Source organism: Kogia breviceps, chromosome 5, assembly GCF_026419965.1.
Source record: "Kogia breviceps isolate mKogBre1 chromosome 5, mKogBre1 haplotype 1, whole genome shotgun sequence".
NCBI lineage: Eukaryota > Metazoa > Chordata > Mammalia > Artiodactyla > Physeteridae > Kogia > Kogia breviceps.
The window spans coordinates 145,893,029-145,915,867 of NC_081314.1; the positions used below are offsets into that span (position 1 = coordinate 145,893,029).

The following is a 22,839-nucleotide window of genomic DNA, read 5'->3' on the forward strand; positions in this document are numbered from 1 at the left end:
TAAGAAACCATCTATTCTCCGAAAGGAGATACGTCAGGATTCAGAAAACTGAAATTCTAGAAACCTTTACAGAAACTAAAAGGCTCCCGGGGTGACGACCAACCCATAAAACAGAGGCAAGCGAGCGTGAAACGTGGGGTTTTCCCCCCACGGCTGCTCAGGAGACCTGCCGGGGCCCCTGGGGCGAGGCGTCCCAGGGCCCCGCGTGCGCAGGGCCCACCTGGACGATTCCGATGGAGGAGGCGTCGACGGTGGTGGTCTCGGGCAGGTGGTCCAGGTCGTCGATCCTCACGGCCAGGACCTAGGAGTGACCACAGGGCGGTGAGCCCGGGACACCACGCCCGGAGGCCCAGGCTCGGGTCAGGCGGGACCCAGGCGCGCGCTGACAGGCCGCCACCCCCAAAGGCGCCCACGCCCTCACGGGCCCGGCTCGGGACCTGAAAACCTGGATTCCACAGTCCCGTCCGGGCTCTCCTTCCCTCCTCCCAGGTCCCCGCTCTTCAAGTTTCTGCTGTGCTCTCACACACGGGGGTGGGGTGGGGGGGTGACCCCGCCCCTGTCCGTGTGTCACCGCACTGTGCACCGCTCGAGGGTGGAGACTACTCCTTCCCTTTTCGTTTAGCGAAGACACCGACGGGCACAGCGCGTAACGTAACGCGTAGCGCGTTCTCACTCAGTCTTGGGCGGAGCGCGATAAGATACAGGAAACCTGCCCTACCAGGAACCATCAGAAGTGACACGTTTACGCTGCAAACACCTGACTTTTCTACCTGAAAAGTAGAGAAGTCCGGGCTGTTTCACGGGTCATTTCTGACCAAGTGCACCTGTGAGCCGCGCCGGCCGGCCCCCAGCACGCCCGGTCACATCCCTGACCCTGATCCACACGCCCGCTGGCGCCGGCTGCACCGCGACTGCGATCTCTCACGTGAACAAATCACAGGCGCGGGACGGACCCCGAGCGCAGCGAGAAGGGAACCCCCGCGAGGGACGTGTGATAACGGGGAGCTGCCGCAGGAGGGAAGTGCTGTGGAAAGACTGTACGAGACCAGGGGCACCGGGAAAGTCTATCTGCACAGGCTCTTCCGCCAGATGGCTCTGCAAGCATCCTCACGTGTTTGCTCGAGAACAAGTAAGAGCAAAATTACAGGCTGTCCACGGCGGGTGTGGCTCGGGTAAGAAGAATGACGGGGAGCTGCATTTCCGGGCTTAGGTTCCAAGGCCAGGGCTGGGCCTCCTCTGAAGGGACGGCCGGCAAGGTGGCCGTGGCCATGTGCGCTTCAACACGAATGCTGGCGTGGCGCTGAGGACCCGAGTGTGACTGGGATGCTGCAAAGCTGGGTCACAGCGGCCAGATGTGCCACCAACCGTCCTCTGCCACCCCCGCCGTCACCACCGCCGTCGCCGTGGCCACCGTCAGTCACCGCCGCCTCCACCACTGCCGCCACCGTCACCACCACCGTCACCATCACCAACGACGACATCACCAGCGCCCTAGTCACACGGTCCGGAAGCCGGTGCCACGACGAACAACCACAGAGGCGTTTGCTGGCTTTGCTCTTAGTCGGAGAGAAGAGCACGCGTGCAACGTACTCTGTGTGTTTGAATTTCTTGGAATGTAACATGTTCACTCAAAGCAGAGGGAAAGACCATGCCTTGAAGTACTAAAATCACATCCGCTCTGAAAGGTCTCAAATATGTGAAAGCGGTTTACACTTAACACCTGAACACCTTAGCCAGCCTCCACGGGACCCCTGCCCCCGCGTCTGCGCCCAGCCCTGCGCGGCCCCCTGCCCCGCACCCCCGCACAGCCGGGCCCCAGGGCGGCACCCACACGGCGGCAGAGCCCTCCCTCGGCCTCGCTCCATCTCTTCCTCTCCGTCTGACTTGTCCGCGTCCTACGCCTCCCTCTGTCTCCCACCCTAGACGGTCGGTCCAGGAGGACGGGACGCACCCAGTCCGGCCGGTCACCAGCGCTCATCCCCGCAGGCACTTAACTGTATCTGTTTGAGCAACACAGAAGGAGATGACAGAGAAACAGCAGAGGACCAACGGGGGAAGAGGCTGAAGGCTTCGGAGACAAAAGGGACTGAGAACAGGGCCCCGGCAGAGGAGCCCTCCGTCTGCGGGGTCCCCTCCAGAGCACTGTGCCGCCGGCACGGTGGGCACGAGAGGAGGAGGTGCAAAGAGGTGGCCGCACAGACGGGCAGGCTGGGAAGTGACCGCCAACCAGACGAAAGCGTCCGCCGAGCCGTTCCGCACCCGCGACGCCTCCCGCACCCAGCAACGCGCATCCCGCGACCCGCCTGCAAAAACTGCCGTGCGCGCTGTTAGCACGGGTAGCTACAAACACCCCCACGCCACCAAGAAATCACTGCCACGCGTCACGAGCCCCCGGGGGAGCCTGCAGCGCCGGCCCCGGGCCCCGAGACCTGGAGGGCGCTGTCTGCCGACACCGGGCAGCGGGTGGATGCTGACACTTCGGGTTCCTGCTCCCAACTTTGTTCTTCTAGGTGGAAACGCTAGCTGGCCGCTAGGTGAGAAAGGCCGGGGGTTAGGAGAGCGAAGCTGGTGGAGCCCCAGCTCCTCGTGCTGAGCGGCAAGAGCTCGGGGTCAAGGTAACGCAAGAAAAAGATGCACCTGCCGTCCAAATGAGGCGGAGGGTGCTTTTATGGTTGGGAAAGTAACCCACGTTCACTAGAGGAAATTATTTAAAATGGAGAACAGGATCGGAAGTAACCAAAACTTCAGCGCCAGGAGACCACTGTGTAATGTTTTCGTCCTTTCTTGTTTCGCCCACCCCATTCATATGACATAGGTGAGTCTCCCATAAGCACACACGCGGTACACGCCCGGTGTGAACGGCTTTCTTACAACAAACACTCACACTTTCACTCAGAGTTCTCTGCAAACACGTTACATCCAGGCACATCACTCAACCGCCACTGACTTAATCACACTCCTCTGGCTGGACGTTGAGGGGTCCAAGTAGCCATTTATAAGACACTGGGGGGACGGTCACGCGAACCCCCAGGAGGACACGCGACGGCCGGGCGCCTGGCTCACGCCCGCCGCACGGGCATTTTGAATCTCAGACCCTCCTCTAATTCAGCGGAGGAAGGGTGGCACCTTCCACCGTTAAAGGCTCTCTCCTGTGTCTTCACCACGTCTTAAGCGCAAAAGGGGTTTCCTTTCATGAATCTCCGTGGACACGCTGGGTTCTTCGCGTTCTTCTCATGGAACGCGTGTTACCTTTAATGTTAACGCTTTCTGGCTGTTCACGGTAGTAGCATCTTAACACATCTTTTCCGTTTTCCCTTTGACCTACAGAAGTTCTAAACGTTATGCCGCTGAGTCAAACCGTTTGTCCGAGACTTCTTTCACCGCTTTTGCGCTTAGACAGTTTCCACCTTTCGGTGATATACCTGTTTTCCTGTACTTTTCTTCTAGCTTTGTTTTACAGTTTACTTCTTTTTAAAAAGCATTAGATTCTTCCGTGCCCTGGACCTGCCTTTAGAACCAGCCCCCGGGGAGCCGGGGTCTCTCTGCCTCCATACAGCTTCTCCCCCTCGGCCCCCAGGGCCACCTGCTGATCGGCCCCTGACACCACACGCAGGCTCCCCGTCCTGAGTCTCTTTCAGTTGCCCAAAGGGAGGCAAGGGGGAGGGGCCCGGGTCGCACTCCCGTCTCGCTGTAATTCCAGCGAGAACGTAATTTATAACCTCAGCAAAAACCACGTTCCAGGCTCTCTGTTCACTCACTCGTTCAGCGCCGTCGGCGCGCAGGCGGTGTGGGGGGAGTCGGCAGGCCAGGCCCCGCCTGGACGAACCACGGGCCTGCGAGGGGCAGGGATGGCGCGCCGGTGCGGCGGGGCCTCTGGGCAGGAGCCGCCACCGGGCAGAGGGGCCGGGCCTGCGTGGGGAGGCGGGGGAGGCGGGCTGAGGGCCGCCCGCCCAGGCTCACCTCGGGGTGCTTGCGCCGCATGTGCCTGCTCATGGAAGCCCTGGTGGACACCTTGGTCCCGCACAGCTGGCAGCTCTGGGCCTCCACCTTGTCGTGGGTGAGTTGCACGTGTTTCTGCAGCATGTACTCGGTGACGTACTTCTTGTCGCACACGGAGCACGTCCACTGCTTGCCCACTTCCCACACGCACGGGGCAGAAGAGAAAGCACGGGTCGTGAGCGTGCTCGGCCTGTGCACGTGTGGCCCGGGTCGCCGGCCGGCTCACCCACCCGGTGGTCAGACCGCGGGACAGGCAGCGCGGCCTCCTCCCCTCCCGGAGCCCGGCCGCTACTCCCGTGTCCAAAAATTCAAGGTTCGGACGATGTCCGAACGTTTTGAAAATTCAAACTTTTCAATGTCCGAAAGTTGTGATGGGCTGAGTTTTGGGGGCAAGGGGCCATCGTGAAGGCAGAACAGCACCAAAACATCTGAAAAAGGCTACCGACAGCATCACAGCCGCGCCATCCCCGCCGCACACGCTCCGATGGCCTCAGCGAGACCGCGGCGGGCGGGCGGGCGGCCGGTCCCCAGGCGCCCCGCTTACCCGTGTGGATCAGCTTGTGCGTCTCCATCGTGTTTCTCTCACTGAAAGTTTTTCCGCACAGCTCGCACATGAAATCTTTAATCCCTGCAGAAAAAGGCGCACTTAATTTCACGTTTCACGAGTGTTCTAACTACACACAGGAGCTGTCTCGTCCTCGACACGTTTCTGGATTTGCAGAAGCTGCACGGGAGGTAAGTGACCGGGAGGGAGCAGGCGGGAAACGTGCACTCCCACACGCGGGCGGCACGCTGTGGCTTGAGAGCTACCCCATGGCTGGCACCCGGGCGCGCGCCTTCCGCAGAAGGGGTGACAAGGACAGTCTCAGCCCGAGGCCCACAGACCGCCACAGAGTCCCAGCGGAATCCGATTCAATGAGTTTCCTCTGCGCAGCTCGCGAGCAGGGGAGGCGGGGCCACGTTTACGACACGTTTAAGGCTTCCACCTGCTTCATTCCAGTCCCGAGTTCAGATCAGTCGCTCGGTCTGGGGTGACCGCCCCGCCTGCCTGCAACCTGGCAAGGAAGCATCGAGGCGCCGGACTGTTTCTCTCCCCAGGCTGACAGAAAGCGGACCCTTAGAATGCCTTTTAAATAAAGGTTTCCCCCCAGATGGAAAACTAGGTAAGTGACTTTCAAGGTCCGCTCAATCTTGGACTTATCCTGGCCCTGTATTCCGCGAACCCCTCGTATGCTCACTGTGGCTTCCGGAGGCCAGAGGCCACTACAGCCCAGCAGGTGCAGTGCTGTGAGACCCGAGAGGTGGTGCAGGACCCAGTCCCAGCGGGTGGACGCGTCCCAGCAAAGGGGAAGCGAAACGGATGAGCTTCCCCAGGAAGAGGAGGGCAGCACACTTTCGTGAAAGCCCAGTGTCCTGGGGGCTGGCGCTCCAGGGGGACCCGAAGCAGAGACCTGCGTGGCGGCCCGGACAGCCCTGGGGGCAGTGAGGGAGGTGGGCGCACAGGTAAGCCGGGCCAGGTAGCGGCAGGACTCAGGTGCATTTTAGGGAGAGCACGGAACCAACCGGAGGCTCCCACCAGAAACTTCAGACACGACTCCACCACCCAGGGGTAACCGCCTCTGACTCCGCTGTCGGTCTTAATCCTCTCATACACACACGTTCGTCCATACACAAACGTTTTATAAAACAATGGACTCATTTGTTGCAGAGGCTGGCTTCTCTCCCACTGGATCGTGAATGTCTGCGTAGCTTAACATACGATTCCATCACTTGCAGGGGTGCGCTGTCCCTCATGGTGAACACGCCATAATTTAGCCACTGCCCTACGGATGGACACTTAAGATGGCCCAGTCTCCTGTCCTGACGACAGGATGACCCGCGTGTACACACGCCCCGGGCCCTCGTCTGATGGTCTCTCCCTCACACGCTCCTGCGGGGAGACGGCTGGGCGGATGGGAAGGCGTCGAGGACAGCTAGCTGGGCTGCAACCCGAGCTCCGTGAGGGCGCACAAGGATGGAGGGCGCTTGCAAGGACCCGGAGCTCCGGAGAAACCGGCTACCTAACCAAGCCACCTCCGAGAGCTTGAGCGGGAAGCCTGGGGCCTGCCGGGAGCTAAACGCCGCGCCGAGCAGCGGCGGCTCCTCCCCTCTGCGCGCGCGCGCCGCGGCCGGGGGCCGGCTCACCTGTGTGACGCTTGTAGTGCTTGAGCATGTTGACCTTCTGCGCGAACTTGCGGTGGCACTCCCTGCACTCGTACTCCTTGATGCCCTTGTGCAGCTTCATGTGGTGGCGCAGCGCGTGCTTGGTCTTCATGCCTGCGGGACGGAGCGCGGCGGGTCTTCGGGGGCCCCCGCCCCCCGCCCCCTGCAGTGCCCGCCCCGGCCCCGCCGCGGGCCCCAGCCGTGCCGCGGGCCCCGGCCCCGCCGCGGGCCCCGGCTGCGCACGCAGCCCGCCCCCTCGCCCCGGCAGACGCAGGTCTGGGTGAGAGCAAAGAGGAGGGACGGGGCGCGGGGGCTCGTCTCCGAGGGGGCCCCCTCCACCAGCAGCGAGGCGGGCCGGGTGTCCTCGGAGGCCAGGCCTAGGGGTTCGAGGCCGACTTCCAGACGGCCCGTCTCGGCAGGTGCCCGCCCAGCCTGCACGGCCAGCGCTCCCGACAACAGGAGCTGCGGGGAGACGTGCACACCTAACCGCTGTGACCCAACCGAATCATCCGGTAGGCGGCTCCGAGTCTCCTGAAGTCCGCTCTTGATCTTGGTGATATAAGTGTTAATTAAGATTAGATACTTGAAGGTCCAAACACAGACTCTCCACCTACCTTCAGGTTAATGTAACAAAGTCAACATTTGCGGAAAGGAGCGAAATATGCTAAAACCTCCCTAACTCAGGCGCTGAAGAAGGGAAGACCCTGGTTTAGGGTCCGAGTCAGCGGTGGAGGGTCTTGGGCCAGGAGAGCCACCAGGTGAACAGTGCTGGACAGGAGGGGAGGGCTGCAGGGTCTGTGGGCAAAGGGCGCCTGCGGGGCAGCCTTAGCATCTCGTGGTGCACGAAGTGTTTCGAACAAATCTTCCTGTGTTATCCTCGGCTACTAGCGCTAGACGTGGAAACCCACCAGGCACGGCGCACGGGTCTCTGCTGCCAGGTGACGGGACTCTCATTACTTCTACAGCCTCCCATTTGAATAAGACCCGGTCAGGTGCAGAATTTGGGGGGAAAATGTAAAGTACTGATCATAATAAGCAAGGGTATTTCCTGCAACATCACTTGGAATGATAAAGGACTGCACACCAAAAACCCCTGAAGATATAAATTAAAGGGTCTGGTTGTAGGAATCCACAGGATGGAATCCTATCGAGGCTTTGAGAGGAAAATTAGGGCGATATTTGCCTGATATGAAAGGATCACCAAGATGGATATGGAAGTAAATAAAAAGTAAGGTACGGAAAGAACAGGGAAGCACAAGCATCTGCTTGTATGTGCCAGTGATCATAATATGAGAGTACAATGACCACTGATAGTTTAGGATTGTGGAAAATAAATATGATAACCCAAGTATGAACACCTGCATTGTATTTAAAGTATTCAGAAGTCATGAAAGAAATCATGAAACTAAACATTAAACACACTTCAGATATAAAAATGTGTATAACACAAGATGTGACACTGACCTCAGCGCCCACCCCGGGCACCCCTCCCTGACCTGCCAGGGCCCACTGAGCAGCGCTCAGGTCTCAGGTGTGGTTGCCCCCTGCCCGGCTGGGGCGACGGCCCGCCACACCTGTCTACCTACAACCCTTCCCACCTCCACCTGGCTCTAGCCCTGTGGGAAAGGGGCTGGAATTGCTGCGGCAAAGACGGGGCTGCTGCTGGAGCTCCAGCCAGCACGGCCAGCGCTAAGACACGCGCAGAAACTTCTAGAAATGTCGGTGCACAACCATCAGATGCTGCTTTTGAAGAGCGTAACTGAGGTCCGAGGTGGGAATTTTACTTTGCATATCCATTTGTGTAAAAAAAATTTTTTTTTTTGGTTAGGTGCCTGGGTTACTTTTTCAATAAAACCATCTACACGCTGCACACAGTTACTCTGGAGAACAGACAAGAAACTGTCACCTGTGCAGAGAGGGACTGGGGGCCAGGGGTGGGGGGGCTGTGCACTTTCTGCTTTTCTCTGCAGTTCTTTTAGCCTTCTGCATGTAATCTTATTTTATGAGTCTAACGGGGGTTTATCCAGTGAGTGGAATTACGGGGCATTTGTGTTTTCTTCGTGCTTTCCTAAAAATCACATAAAGGAGAAAAGTAAAAACTTTATGGAATATTACATTTTTTAAAAGAGCCTCACAGCAAGGCAGATGAACTTGATCCCATATCTGAAGGAGGGTGGCACTGCCGCGCTCCACCACACAGAACGCTGGCGGCCACTTGAAAGCGCCAAAGATCCGCTGCCCCAAGTCTCCTGACAGTTCTGGGTTGTTTTCAAACAGAAATGGGTTAAAATGTTACCATGTACTGCGATTACCTTTTTTTCCCTCATTCCACTTACTGATGTGAGATATTTTATTAATAGATGTATTATCGTTTAACTCACTTCACCTGACTGAAATAAAGGTCACAGCGATAACAGCACATCTCCGTCTTAACGCACAGCTGGCCCTAGTCAGTGGTTCCAGTCGGCAGTCGAGGATTTTGCACCTATACTCGGGCCACGTGAGGATTCTCAGATTATTCTGTACTTCAAAGAATTACGTGTTGCGCTGTTTCCCTACTTTTAAAACGACTTACCTGTGCTTTGACTTTACCCCATCTCCCTGCCTTTGGACGGCTTCATTTTTCTTGCTGACCCTCTTCGGGTCTTATCTTTCTTGAGTAAATGACTCGGGTCTGGACGACCCACCCCCATGCGGCCCGGCCGCCCCTCCTGCCTGACGGCCAGGTCCCCCCCACCTCCGTGCGCCCGCTCTCGCCTTTGCGCCCCCCTCCCCCCCAACGCCGAGCACACAGCCCGGGTCCCCCCACCGGCCCTCACCTTTCCCACACTCGGCGCACAGGTACTCGCGGATGTTGTCGTGCACGCGCATGTGCTCCTTTAGCATGTCCTTCCTGGCAAAGGACTTTCCACACTGCTCACAGGCGTGGCTTTTCACACCTACAAATGAACAGGTCGGACTTTCACAGCAGGAGATCCGCACCCGCGGTCACCGCGTGACGGCAGGGACGGGAGAAGGGCGGCCCCCCGCCTGCAGCTGGAGCAGGGCCCGCTGAGCCCGCTTTCCCCGGCCTCCGCGAAGCCCCAGAGGGGGGGAGGGCCGAGCTGGGGGGGAGCGGTGGCAAAGACGGACAGAGGAGCACGGGCAGGGAGGCGAGAGGGGCCGCCGGGCAGCAAGCAGCTCGGGCCCCTGCGTCCTCCCAGGCGCGGCTACCTGTGTGGATGAGTTTGTGTCGCTCCAAGTTCCCGATGCTGTTGAAGATGCGCCCGCAGATCTCGCATGGGTGGATGTACCTGAAACCAGGCACAGGCTCAGCACGACCCGCCAGCGGCCGAGTGCACCTGCCTGAGCGCCTCTGTCAGCAGGTGGGGCATAAAAGGTGCTGGGGGTGGGGGGACAAGGGACCCAGAGACTTCCGCCTCCATCTGGGCTGAATCGTCCCCCTCAAAATCCACACGTCCGTGTCCTGATTCCCAGCACTGCAGAATGTGACGGCGCCTGGAGATGGGGGTCCTCAGTGAGGTGAGGCTAAGTTAGAATTGAGGTCCTCACGACAGGCCCTAATCCAGTATGGCCGGCGCCCTTATAGACGGGGACACAGAGACACGCACAGAGGGGAGGCCACGAGGACACAGGGAGAAGATGGCATCCACACGCCAAGGAGAGAGCCTGGGGCAGATGCTCCCTCACGGTCACAGAAGGGAACAGAAGATCTGCTGCATCTAGACTGTCCGGCCCTCAGCACTCAGATAATACATTTCTGCTCTCAGCTCCAAACAGGGCTGTTGCCTGACTTGCTTGGACACACAGCGCCGATTACGGGCTGTAGCCAGATGTGGGAGGGGCACAGGGGCTCTGGTCGCACGCGGCCCACCGTGCCGGGGTCCGGGAAGGCGTGCGAGCTGGGAGAGGCCCGATGACCCACGAAGGAGCGAGGCCAGCGCTTCCCACAGACCCGCCCGGGGCTCCGGGAGGAGAGAGAACTTGCTCTATGCTCCGGACGGCTGGTCTGAGCGCCTGCCTCTCTGCAAGGAAGCCAGCCCCGCCTCCGCACCACCCTGGACCAGGGAGGCCCTGTCCGGGGGGCTCACTTCTGCACGTTGGGGTCAGGCAGGTTCTCGCGGTGGATGACCATGTGGGCGTGGTAGGTGGCCTTCAGGGCGAAGCGCCGGTGGCAGATGCTGCAGCCGTAGCCCTTCTCCTTGTGCACCTCCATGATGTGCTTCAGGTACTCCTTCCCGCGGCCGAAGGTGAGCTGCGGGCACGCACTCTGCTCACGTGCGCACGCAGCCCGGACCTCCGCGGCTAATGACGCGCCGCCGCCCCCCAGGTGCCCTGGACGCCGGGGGGAGCCCGCCTGCCAGCAGGAGGGGGGGGCTCCCGAGGGCAGGGCCAGCGGTGAGCAAAATCGCGAAGCGGGGGGACCATAAGGAGCAGCCTCCAGGTCCTCCTGGACCTCCCGGCAGGTCCCCCCCCCCCACCCAGCTGGCTTCCAGAACCCCCCTCCTGTCCACCCACCTGACCCCATCTCTCCCCCGAGCCTGAAGGCTCCGACAGGCGCACGGCCAGGTGCTGCGCCGAGCCCACGGGTGCGAACGCCCAGGGAGAACACACAGGGACCTGCTCGGCAGTGGTGAACCACAGCTCCCTGCGCAGTGGAGCCGCAGAGAGCACGGCCGTACGGCAAACTGCTGAAAACTCACCGCGCCGGGCCCCAGCCTCTAAGCAAGGGTCCCTGCCGCGTTGGGGGCAGGCAGAGGAGGAGGAGCCCTGGCCTGTGCCCACCTTCATGGACACGGATCCCCACCGGTCAGCCACAGCGGCACGTGTGGACCAGACCGATTCTGAGACAGTGGTCCCCTGACGGCGCTGAGACCCGTATCCACCATCCCTGAGACGCGACGAGACCCGGGGTGCCTTCCAGGACATCTGTGAGGCGCGCCCCGTCCGACGCCAGAGCCTCTGCGGGCCGGCAGCCCCGCAGCCCCGGGGCTCGAAGGCTGGAGGTCCGGTTACCTGACACCTCTTGCAGCTGTACTTGTGAGGCTCCGAGTCCGCACTCTCGTCGGAATTGTCGTCGTTTTCTTCCGAGGAGATCCCAATTTTGCCGATGAACTCCTCTCTCTGGTGGTCGTCCATCAGCGCGATGTCCTGGACGACAGTCACCGCGTCCGATTTCTAACATGCCTGGTGCAAGCTTTAACCGGAGGTTTGTAGACCGGATGCAGAAACCGTGCCCTCGGGGCGCCTGGGACAGCCCACCCCCTGACGGCGGCGCCATCGGGCCTCGCTCGCGTTCAGGTGACTGTGAACGCCGGGGCTGGAGCTGCTGGGCCGCGTCCGGAGGGCGCGTGCTCCCCGTCCTCCCGTGGGCCTCCCCCCCAAGCCACGACCCCGAACCCTCACTCCTCTCCCCGCCACACCCACAAGCTGCCGTCTCACGTTCCTCAAAGGCAGGGAGGGAAGCACATGCCCCGCCCCCAATCCCGACCCCCGACCCTCGTTCTCCCCCCGGGAGGTGCCCAGCGTGGAGGGATTTTAACGCGAGCCCCGCAGGTGGGCTGCAGGAGACACGGCGGGAAGACTCCGGGGAGCTCACGGGAAGAGCGGCCACGCGGCCACGCTGACCACGAGCGCCGGCCCCGCCCCCCGCACGGCCCGGGAAGGGGGACGCTAGCCCACCTTAAAGTGCACGTGGATGTGATCCCGCAGCACGTCCACGCGGAAGAACTTGCGCCCGCAGATCTCGCAGGTGTACTTCTTGTCGCCATGGGTCAGCAGGTGCTTGTTCATGTTGCTCCTGCAGGAGAACACCTGCGGGGAGGAGAGCCGGGCCGGAGAAGCCTGTTACCGCGGAGCCCGGCCCGCTGGGAGAGCGTAACCGGGCACAAAAACGCAGTCTCTCCCCGGGGTTTGAGCTGCAGCAACTCCTCAGTGTCTGAGACACAAATCAGCACGTGGTGCCTGAATCATGGCCGTTTAAATTGGCGCTGACATTATACACTACAGAACTAAGCGTCGTCCCGTCTTCACCATAAGCGGTATTCTGCTCAATTTTGTTCAGCTCACTTACATATTTCACTAGGATGGGGCCTACCAAGAAGCCTAAGTCTCAGAAACAGCTGCAGCGTTCTGAAAGCGGATATCAAAGAAGAGTCATGTCCCCAGCGGGTGTTCCGTATTTCACGCACAACTCACACGGCCTCCCCCAGTTTCTCAGTGCTTCCTGTCTAAAGTGATGAGTATGGGGGCTTCCCTGGTGGCGCAGCGGTTGGGAGTCCGCCTGCCGATGCAGGGGACGCGGGTTCGAGCCCCAGAACGGGAAGATCCCACGTGCCGCAGAGCGGCTGGGCCCGTGAGCCGTGGCCACTGAGCCTGCGCGTCCGGAGCCTGCGCTCCGCAACGGGAGAGGCCACAACAGTGAGAGGCCCGCGTACCGCAAAAAAAAAAAAAACAAATAAAAAATAAAAAAAATTAAAAAAATAAAGTGATGAGTATGGAGACGCGGCCACTCACCCAGTACTCACCCGCCGGGTGTCCCCCTCTGCTACCCACAGGCCAGGTGCAGCCCTGCGTCCACTGGCAGAGCTCAGTGGACAACACCGGCAGCAGAGACGACCCCCGGGGCCCGCACTGATCTGAGAGTCTCTGTCCACATGGCCTTCGCCCAGTGGCCGAGTAGCCTGGAGAGCAGGCCTCCTTAGCGCTCACCCAGACCACGCACGGTCTCAGGAAGAGAACAAGCCACGCACCAAAGGGAAACAGTTCACGGGGAACAGAGGCTGACGCCTTCACGGCACACTGCTTTTCAAGATCTGCAGGTGACTTGGGGCCAACAGCCCTGAGACCACAGCCCAGGGAGGCTGGGCGGGAAAAGGAGTCAGCAGGGCAGGAAGATGGGCCTCCAGCGAGGGAAGGAGGCTGCAGGTGTCCCCCGGCACCTGTGTTCTCCAGGCAGACGGGGCTGGAGACGGGGGTACTTGGAAGCAATGAAGAATTCAGTTCTAGAGACATTGCGGCTCTTGCACCGCCCGCCTGGACCCTCCGTGAGTGCTCAGTGAACATTGCACAGAATAAGAGGTGTGTGAATGTCAGTCACACAGCTGGCTGGTTTCACGTACACCATCTCCCAAGGCCATCGAAGGGACACGGTGCCAGCACTCCTCCGAGCCGGTGGCCAGTGGGTAGAATGAGCAGGACACGTGAACACGGGGCAGCCTCCACCCACCCCTGCCCGTGAGCGGCCCGGCCTGGCCACCCGGGCTCCCCCGCCCCCTCCAGCCCCCAAACCCACACGAAGTCAGAGCCCCAGCGTGGAGCCCACAGGCCACGCTACCCTGCGGACCTGTTGCTTTGGGGTTTGAAAAAAATCAGGAAATTTCCCATAAAAACACGGGTTTCCATTTCCTCTTGAAAAGGTCAAAAGATCTGGCAATGCTGCCACGTGCCAGCTGGCTGGGCCGAGTCACAGCTGGCCGTCCGCCCAGGCCTCCCCTTCCAGCGGCTGCTGTCGCTCCAGGGCCAGGCGGCTCACGTGGGCTGCACGTGGCTGAGAACCTGGGCGAGCCGAGACGCGGGAGGTGGGCCTAAGGAACGGGCAACCGCACCTCCAGCTGGGACCTGGCTTATGTGTGCAAAGGCCACCGCCGTCTCGCGTGGTTAGCTGACGTGGCCTGGATGGCAGCGCCCGGACAGGGTTCCCCGTGCAGGGCTGACGTGGCCCGGGGCTGCTCGGATGGGGAGTGTACTCCGGACGTTTAGGGCCCGCTGAGGAGTCAACCCCCCCGACGGCCAGCCCGACGCCCTGGACAGATCTGCTCGCTCGGGGCGCCAGCATCCGTGGCCCGGGCACGGAGCACACGGCTGTGGCTCGGTCAGTCTCTCACAGGGCAACGCTGCAGGGGGACCAGCGCTGACCAGGAAAATAAACCCGGACATCCCGTCTCCGCCAGAGGCACGTGGCTCGGGGTGCCGGAGATGGAGTGTTCGTGCCAGGGTGCCACTAGTGGAAAATCGTGGCCGAAGGGAGACGGGCTGAGCTCCTTCCTCCACAGCGAGAGAGCAGATGACCAGAGCACCAAGTGAGGGGACGCCGTGGCTCGGGACACCAAGCACCCGCTCCGTCTGAACGTTCCCCCTCCCCCGCCACACGCAGCGCAGAGAGCTCCGAGCCTCCCCCTAAGAAAAGGCGGGCCGGGCCCCGGGCCCCGCCCGAGCCTGCGTGTTACCTTGCCGCACACCGGGCATCCCGACGGCTCCTTCCTGTAGCGCACCAGGTTCTCGCCGCCGCCGGCCTCCACGTCTTCCCTCTTCACCCGCCGCACTCCTGAAACCCCCCGCCCCCCGCCCGAGAGTCAGTATACGCGAGACCTTCCCACATCAGCCAGGGTCACCTCCAGCTGACGGAGGACAGGGCTGCCCACGGGTGGGACAGAGGAGCGAGCGGGGTCACCCGTCCGTGACGCAGCGGTGCTCCGACACGCGACCCGGGAGGGAGGGCAGGCGGCCCGCACCGCCGACTCTGGAACCCGGGCCGCACCTGAAACTTGGAAATGCAAGGGCAGCAAGTGTCTTGGGCTTTCCACGCGGGGGAGGTAGAATGAGCCGCCGGTAAGGGAGGATCTGTGCTCAATCTAAAGGCTCAAGAGAAAGGTGGTGGTGGTGGGGGGTGTCTCAGAGGCATCTGTAAGGAGGAGGGCATTTTTATTAAAGAGACGCTAATATTCATCCTTCTGATTAAATCAGCCCAATGAGGATCAAGGTAAAAAGTCAGAAAATAATAAAGTTTCTATGGTGTTAAGGCCTAAGTGTTCATAATTGGGATCGAAACAGACTTAGAAGTTCTCAAGAAACAGGGAATCTCTGAATAAAAGAAAGAGAGTAGTTCCTTCTCATGGTCTCTCTCTACACCACTGACCCATCCTTCTGGGACATTCCCCGCAGAGCTGGGCTCAGAACGGCCAGCACGCCGTTCTGTGTGACGAGCACGTCACTCCCCAAAAAGCTCCCAGCGGTGTAAAGCACACAGCTCTGAACTGGGCGTGGATTACGCTTCAGTACGGCGGGAAAAACCATGGAACGGCCACACAGCATTCGCTCATTCCCGAGGAAAATGATCTGAGTGTGTCCGCTGTAAAGTGCTGGAAGATAAAGCTGTAAAATGCAACCCACGTATCTGTCGATCAGGAAACACCTGGCTTCTGGCAGCGATGGCGGCACTCGCGGGCCCGCCTGGGGCTTTGTCCTCGGGGTCCGGTGCCGCCGGCCATCCCACACCCACAACACAGGTGAGGAAACCGAGGCCCAGCAGCGTGACCAAGGGCCCCCACTTAGTGGACACCAGGCGCTAAGTGCAGCACGGGATCACAGATGGAAGGGGGTGGAGCTTATGAACCCACGTGAAGAAGGGCCGGGTAAAAAGGCAGAGTGCAAAGGTGACGGAGGACGTGACCTGACTCCAGGCTTGTTTTAAAAGCCATGAAAACACGTGTACATGCACAGCTGTGTGCGATGGTCAGACCTCGCATGCAACTTTGTTTTCTGACCGTTCCCCCCGACAAGCATACACTTCATTTACGATTCTTTGTCAAATGATTTTTTTCAAACTTTTTTCACAAGGTGCTGGTCAGTGAGTGCTTCTTACAGAGGCTGGTCAGCAAGAGGGCAGTGCATTTTAGGGTAAAAATCCAAAATGTCAAGATCACTGCAACCGAAATGCTATTTTGAAAGAGGATCCGTCTGAGCAGGCTCTTTGAGAAAGCCTCCCAGGTAGTGTAGGTGCTCAGGACACACCTGCGGCCCAAGGCCCCCGGTCTCTCTCTTCTCTCGGGGCCCCTGCCTTCCCCTGCACAGCTCAGGGTCTGCCCTTGGGGTCGCCCGCAACCCCACCTCATCCCTCATCGTGCTGCCTCCCGCCTTCCCCCCTTAGTGACCCCACCGAAGTCCATCTTTCTCCTGCGCCGGCCTCTCGTAAACCCACCACACGACAGGCGGCCCCCAGGCACCCCAAGCCCACCGCAAACGGCGAGGGTCATCAGGGGTCCCTGGGGAAACAGAGGAACAAGGGCAAAATCACTCACGGCCCCAAAGAGCCTCCGCCTGAAACGTTCCGTTCCACGCACACGGCTGAAAGCAACCACACCCCGTGTGAAATTTCATACACTGCTTTTCTCCTACTTTCGTATGGAAAGCATTTTCTCACAATATCAAGCTCTCTGAAAACAAAAAGCTTCTGGTGACTGATAAAATTCAGTCCTACAAAGGGTCTGGTTTTCCTAACTTTCCCCGCTGAGGAGCGTCTGGGACATTTCCAACCGTTCCCACTCGCACGTGATGCTCTAATGCCCCATCGGACCTCTTGATGCCTGAGCCGATTCCCGCGAGGTGGTGCCCCGCCAACAGGCGCCCACAAAGACGGGGCCGGCGTGAGCCCCGCCCCCTCCCCGGCAGGTGCATTCACCTTCCAGGTGCCTCCTCTGGTGGTCCAGCATGACATCCTTGCGGTAGAACATTTTGTTGCAGACTTCACAGGCAAACTTCTTGTCCCCGTGCTTCTTCTTGTGCTTGGAAAGGTTGCTGTTGGTGGAGAAGAATCTGAAACACATCTCACATTGGAACGTCTTATCATCTGTCGAGGAAGCAGGGAAACACACAGCAACTTTTAGGTACGTGACGCCGAGTACAGGCTCAACATCACGGCCGTGGGACCGGCAACGAGGCACAGAAGGAGGGCGGGGCCAGGAAACGGCACCACCTGAGCTGACCGAGGCCCCCCCCCTCCCCAAGCCAGGCCTGAGCAGCGTGCAGAGCAAACAGGTAGCTCACCTCCTTCCTCCCTGGTGCCACGAGCCTCCCACAGCATCTGGGGATCCGTGGCGAGGAAAGCGGCTGGACCACAGCTGTCCTGGGCCCCCACCCCCTCGCCCGACCTGAGCGCAGCGCCGGCCCCTGCTTCCCCCAGCGTCAGATGAGCGGTGTCCTGCCCCGCCCCACCGCTCCTCCGAAGCCCACCCGTCACCTGTCCCTCCTCTCCCACGCGCCCTCCACAGGCTCCTCCCCCATCGCACGAAGACATCCCCAACGTCTCCCACCTGTAAACAAAACCGTCTGGTCCCTAGGTCCCCTCTGGGAGACGTGCACCCACCCCCTGCAAACACCCCCTCCCCGCACAGCCCGGTGTCCCTCCCTAGTCCCTCCCCAAAGGTGGCCAGGCTGCCCCACCAGGGCCTCTGACAGTCCCCACCCTGCTCTCTCCCTCCAGGTGCCCAAGGCAGACCCTGGGGTGTCCTGTGCCCGGCCCGGGGGGTCTGCCCCCCATGGACACAAGCACAGGGGCCATCAGGGCACCTGCCCGGCCCTGGCACCTCTTCAGCTGTCTGCCTCCGCCCCAGGTTTAGGGGGCCTCGGGGCCTCGGCTAGCGCTCTCCCCTCAGACTTGTGCTCTGCTCTCAACCCGACCACGCCACCCTGCTCCTGCCAGGACACGAAACTGCCCACGGCTCCGTCGCCTAGACCAGCCCGGAAAGGCAGCTCTCACCGCCCACGGCCCTCCTGCCGCGCCGGGAACACCGTCCCGGGTCACCTGAGCGGGTGGGCGTGTCCCCCTCCAGAGCGAGGGCCCGAGGTCACACCGTGTCACCCTCACTTCTGGGCCTTTGGCTACAGCCCACTGGCCACTTCCCACAGTCAGTAAACGTTTGCTGAGTGCGCGAATCCCGGAGGCCGGAGGCCAAGTTCCCTTTTCTACAGCGATTCTGACTGCGGTCCGGACTCCGCTGCACGGTGGGCTCCCGCGTCCCGGAATCCAGCCTGGCCGCTGCTGACATTCTGGCCGGATCACTGCGGGAGGCTGTCCTGTGCCCTGTACGTTGAGCAGCGTCCCCCGGGCAGCTGTCCCAACCAAACCGGCTCCAGACTCTGCCCAGCGTCCCCGGGGGCTCAGGCCTCAGCAGTTTAACTTCTGCCAGGCGGACCCCCCGGGGTATCCACACAATCCCCTGGCCGCGCGTCTGTGTGCGCGCAGGACCTGTGCTTATCGTGCAGACACTTCCACGCTTATTTTAGTGGTTACGTAATATTCCACCCAGTTCATACATCGCAGTTTACTTCATCATCTTTGATACTGTAGGTAATTTAACGATCCTTTTCCTGCTAGATTTCCTCAGCATGGATCCTTAGGAACGAGACCACCAGAGACAAGGGCGCGTCTGCCATCCTGCTCTGTGAAGGGCCGCGCCTTACAGGGCTGTTCCATCAGATCACCCGACACCCCGTCCACCCTGGGCCTGCTGAACCACACAGGTGAGCCTCCCTCCTGGGCAGGTGGCCCCCAAGCCCAGGAACCCGACGGCCGTGCAAGGTGCAGCGTGGCCCTTGGACTTCGCTTCTTCTCTCTAACGGGTCGAGTCCCTCCCAGCGTTTGGAGAGGACCCACCTCTAACCACCCCCAACAGCTCCGGTGTGGCCTTCGCCGGGTGAAGGAGCAGCTGTCCGGGCCAGGCTGTCGCCACGGGGGCTCTTCCCGCCATGGCGTCCACGTGTCACCAGTTCAGGAATCCAGGCCGGTGCTCGAGGACAACCTTCTCCCACCCGTAATCCCTGCTGCCCTCGAGGTCTACGCTCATGTTTTAACAAAAGGCAGCGACCGAGAACGACCACCGGTTATGTGGTGGACGGCCAGGCCTCTCAGCATGGCTGTCCCCCGCTCTCTGTCTGCCCCCTGCCCGGCCAGGGCCCGGCTCACCTGCACACGCTCCCCTGAGCCGCGCGCCCCCTGCCCCGGCTGGTGACTGATCCTCAGGCCAGAAGGGCTCTGCCTTTCTGCTAGCTCATTAAAGGGAAACACCTGCCCTCCTGAAGTTCCTTAACCGGAGGGGCTGGGAGGGCTGTGCCCCAGCCGCTCGTTTCCCTGGTAACTGATGAGCCAACCAGATGTCAACTTCCCCTATAAACTGCAGCCTCCTTCTCCCCTGCGGGGGGAAGATCTCTGCCTGACACGTGTGTTGCCTGCCCTCTGCACGTGGCGGGGTGTGGCTTCAGGGCCTTTGTTTCGGACATGTAAGGTTCCCCCCGTCCAATAAATCATCGTTCGTGTCTCTGTCACTGCCTCCGGGCTCTTTCTTTGGTCTCGAGGTTGGGCAGCTCCAAGGCTTGCAGGCCTGGGGGTGCAGCCCAACACGTGGGCTCTGGTGAAGGAGCGGGCACAGGGTCACCCGGAGGCGGGACAGGGGACTTGCGGGGAGACCCTGTCTTGCCTGAGGGCCTGGACGCGAGCCTCTGCTCTCCTGCAGCACCCTCAGGAAGGTCGAGGGCAGACGGGGGCCACCCCACACCCAGGACAGGCCCTGCTGAGTGAAAGCTTGAGAAAAAGCCCAGCAGACCCATCATTTCAAAGCTCACACAAATCCCTGACTTAATGGTCCACGGAAGACACATTCTCCTAACATGAACACTATAAGAAAGTACAACAGCGTGCAAATAATATATCACACAAACGACCTCAGCTCCCAGGTTTACCCTTTGTCTTCCATCCAAAACTTCTGACCTTTGAAACTGGAGAGAAACTGCATCTCAATTCATTGCTGCTCTCTTAACGTCTATATAACGAAGACAGACAAACGTCTGGTTTAACAGAACTTTTTGCTGACATGTAGCAACTGCTGCTTTGACTTAGTACCTTCTGTTTCATTTGTGTCCAGAGAAATGAAGATACAAAGAAGAGAACTTCTCTGCCTCAGCCTCCGGCGGGCCTCAGCAAACACCCGGGCCGGGCCGGGGCATCACCCTCTGCTCTGAGGCCCACCCACTGAGCTCGTGCAGAACCGGGCGTGGCCTCACGGGGCGCCATCCTGCCCGGCGACGAGCGCAGCTCGAGGGTCCTCTGACTGATAATGGCATCAAAAGATTGGTGGATTTCCCCCAGGTTTGGGGAACACCTGGGCTGCAGCATGCAGCTGGTGTAGCACCTGGAAGTGCACCTGGAAGCTTCCGAGGCCACTTCATGCCGTGACTGACGCTCAGGGCAGTCGGAGCTCAGGTGAGACGAGACTCACCTGCCACTCGGAAAAGCCCCGCCCTGGGAGCGAGGCACTGCGGACGGAGGAAGCCAGCCGCAGTTTCCAACAGGAGCCCTCAAAGCGGGCCAAGCAGATGAACCAAAAGAAGGGACACTGCAGAGGCTGCAGGAGCGGGTGCCGGCCACCGGCAGGGAGGGGCGGCGGCGGCGATGTAGGTGACGGGGTGAGGGTGCCCTGAGATGCGGGCCGGCCGGCACCCTAACAAGAACCAGCAGAGATACAGAGTGACCGGTGCCACACACAGAGGGCTCGACAGGAAGGGGGTTCGGAATCAAAGGTCAACCTGGCAGGTCTCTAAGCCGCCTGCCACTGGCACCCACCCCCAGGTGTGCGACGACGCCTGGAAGAGGGGGCCGAGAAGACCACGGCGACCCTCCGCCAACCCCATCCTCCCTGGCTGGGAACGCGGCCGCCGCCTTCCCCCACGGGGCACGGGGCAAAGAGCCGCGGGGACAGGACACGGGCCTCCCCTGCCGGCCGGGCTCCTGCGCGGCCGTCCCCTGGCCATCCACGGGGACTCACACATCGCGCACACGCGCCAGCTGCGCGCTTGGCCAGACGCGGGGCCTGAGCCCCTCGGCCGGGCCCGGAGACCCGTCCCGGCCACCGGCTGCTGCAGGCACGCCGGCCTCAGCTGCACGTGAGCAGACGAGGGTCCGTGTCACGAGTGGGGACTGGGGACGGCGGCAGGCTCAGTGGAGGCCGGTGTGTGCGAGGGAGGGGCAAGGCCCTCACCTGGACCCGGGCGGGGTCCTCGGAGGGAGGAGGGCGGACGGTCGAGGAAGCTCCTGCCGAGAGCGAGGCGGAAGCCCCCGCTCCAGCCGGGACCCCACCTCTTCAAGGACGTCTCATGGGGCCCCAGGGCAACCCTACCGCTCACCATCCTCGGCGGCAACGAAGCCCCCCTGCCTCACCGCGGTCTCAACCGTGGGCCACATGCGGCTGCTTTTGAGCAACAACAGGATGTGAAAGAAATCCCCTTTTAAAGGGCAAGTTTCGGCCTCTTGAGAGTAAGTAACAGCCCTCGAAGCACCCCGAACGGAGGGGAACGTTACAGGTGAGGATACCTGTTAAATCCACCTTCACCCTCCGCCGGAACGCCCGGTGCCCACGCCGCCAGGTACCCGCGCCGCGCGCCGGGCGGGGCCGCTCACCTGTCCGGCAGTTGTGAAACTCCAGCGCGCTCTGGATGCGGAAGGTCTTCTCGCAGGTGCCGCACCGGTACCTGTACTCGCCGTCCACCTGGTGGGGGGGGGGGGGGCGGGAGGCGGGGGCAGCTGGGACGCGCCCCCCTCAGGGAGCCGCTCCAGCAACGGGCCCTTCCCCCCGCGACCCTCCCGCCCAGCGTAGCCCGTGAACCCTGTCCGGCCGTCGCCCTGTCCCGGAAAGGGAGCCCCGCGTCCAGGTGACCTCGCGGCCCGCGTGGGCCTCCCGCTCGGCCCGGAGCCCTGGCGGCGCCCAGCCGGGCCCGGACCCACCTCGGCCGCTCCCTCTCCCGTGGCTCTTTGGTCAACGTCAACGGTCTGCCCTCCTCCGTCACTAGACAGAGCGGTGGTCCTTCACCCACCTCGTTCCTGCTGTGCTTGTAAGAGACGTGCTGCTTCAGACTCTCCTTGCGGCTGAACAGCTTGGTGCATTCCTCGCATTTAAACAGCTTGTCGCCTAAGGCACAAGCAGTGACAGGCCGTGCGCCACTGCTGCAGGCGCCCTGAGACCACGTGCCCGCCTGGGACACGCCGCCCCGCGCCGGCGTCCGCGGGCACTCACCGTGGGAGCGCACGTGCCGGCTCAGGTTGCTGCTGTTCTGGAAGATCTTGCTGCAGATGCTGCACTGGTAGACCCGCCTGTGCTCCCCCAGCTGCCGGACCAGCTTCCGCCGGACGCCGTGGCGGCTCGAGAGAATCAGGCTCCTCTTGAGGGTGAAGCTGCTGCTCTGGTGGTGGGGGAACCTGCCGTGTCAGACACACAGGCTGGTGAGACAGGCGGGAGACGGGGCCGCCGGAGAGAAAAGTTCAAGGCCACCGGCACCTTGCAGAGAGCCCCCGTCAAACCTTCCTAGCCCGACACGGGGTGGGGGGGCCGTGCTCAGGCGCACCCCTGTAGCTCTGGGGCATCTGCAAGGGACAGACACCCGAACGTACAGTGGCGCCTGTTAGCTTTTCCCGTACCGGCCACTCAGCTCCCTGGGCGTTAGCTCGGGCCACCAGGAAGCCCGGAGCTCAGTTTGTGTGCCGACCAGAGTGACCATAAGGGTTCACTTGGCCTCTACCCTGTCTCATATTTTCCCTGAACCCGATTTTTCAGACTTCTCCTCCCTGTGAAATGTGTTTCTGACGGTAAGTTCCCGAAACCCTCTGGGCAAGAAGATGGAGTATAAATAAGTAGGTCAGGTTCACCAATTCTGACATTGCTCTGCTCTGTTTTCAGCTTTTCCACAGCTTCCCGAACCCCACAGGAGCAGGCGCATTTTGACCCCGTGGGAAAAGGGCTGGAAAAAAATGCTGCCGCCAGCTTATTCAACTTCAGGGCAAAACACTGCCTAAGAATAATAACTAAAATACAA

The 22,839-nt window shown here is 61.1% G+C and overlaps 1 protein-coding gene across 5 annotated transcripts in view; it reads right to left on the reverse strand.

Moving 5' to 3' along the window:
* Positions 1–22,839, reverse strand: part of PRDM15 (PR/SET domain 15) — a 58,508-nt gene that overhangs the window by 5,454 nt on the left and 30,215 nt on the right. For 4 of the 5 annotated variants that reach the window (XM_067035148.1, XM_059064728.2, XM_067035147.1 and 1 more), the window contains 14 exons: positions 22,044–22,225; positions 21,844–21,938; positions 21,431–21,518; positions 16,661–16,828; positions 14,430–14,527; positions 11,884–12,015; positions 11,218–11,352; positions 10,293–10,456; positions 9,415–9,494; positions 9,021–9,140; positions 6,184–6,315; positions 4,544–4,627; positions 3,961–4,136; positions 221–301 (listed from right to left, as the gene is read on the reverse strand). In XM_067035148.1, the coding sequence (XP_066891249.1) occupies positions 221–301; positions 3,961–4,136; positions 4,544–4,627; positions 6,184–6,315; positions 9,021–9,140; positions 9,415–9,494; positions 10,293–10,456; positions 11,218–11,352; positions 11,884–12,015; positions 14,430–14,527; positions 16,661–16,828; positions 21,431–21,518; positions 21,844–21,938; positions 22,044–22,225 (1,735 nt within the window). The other variant, XM_067035149.1, reaches the window with a different exon arrangement.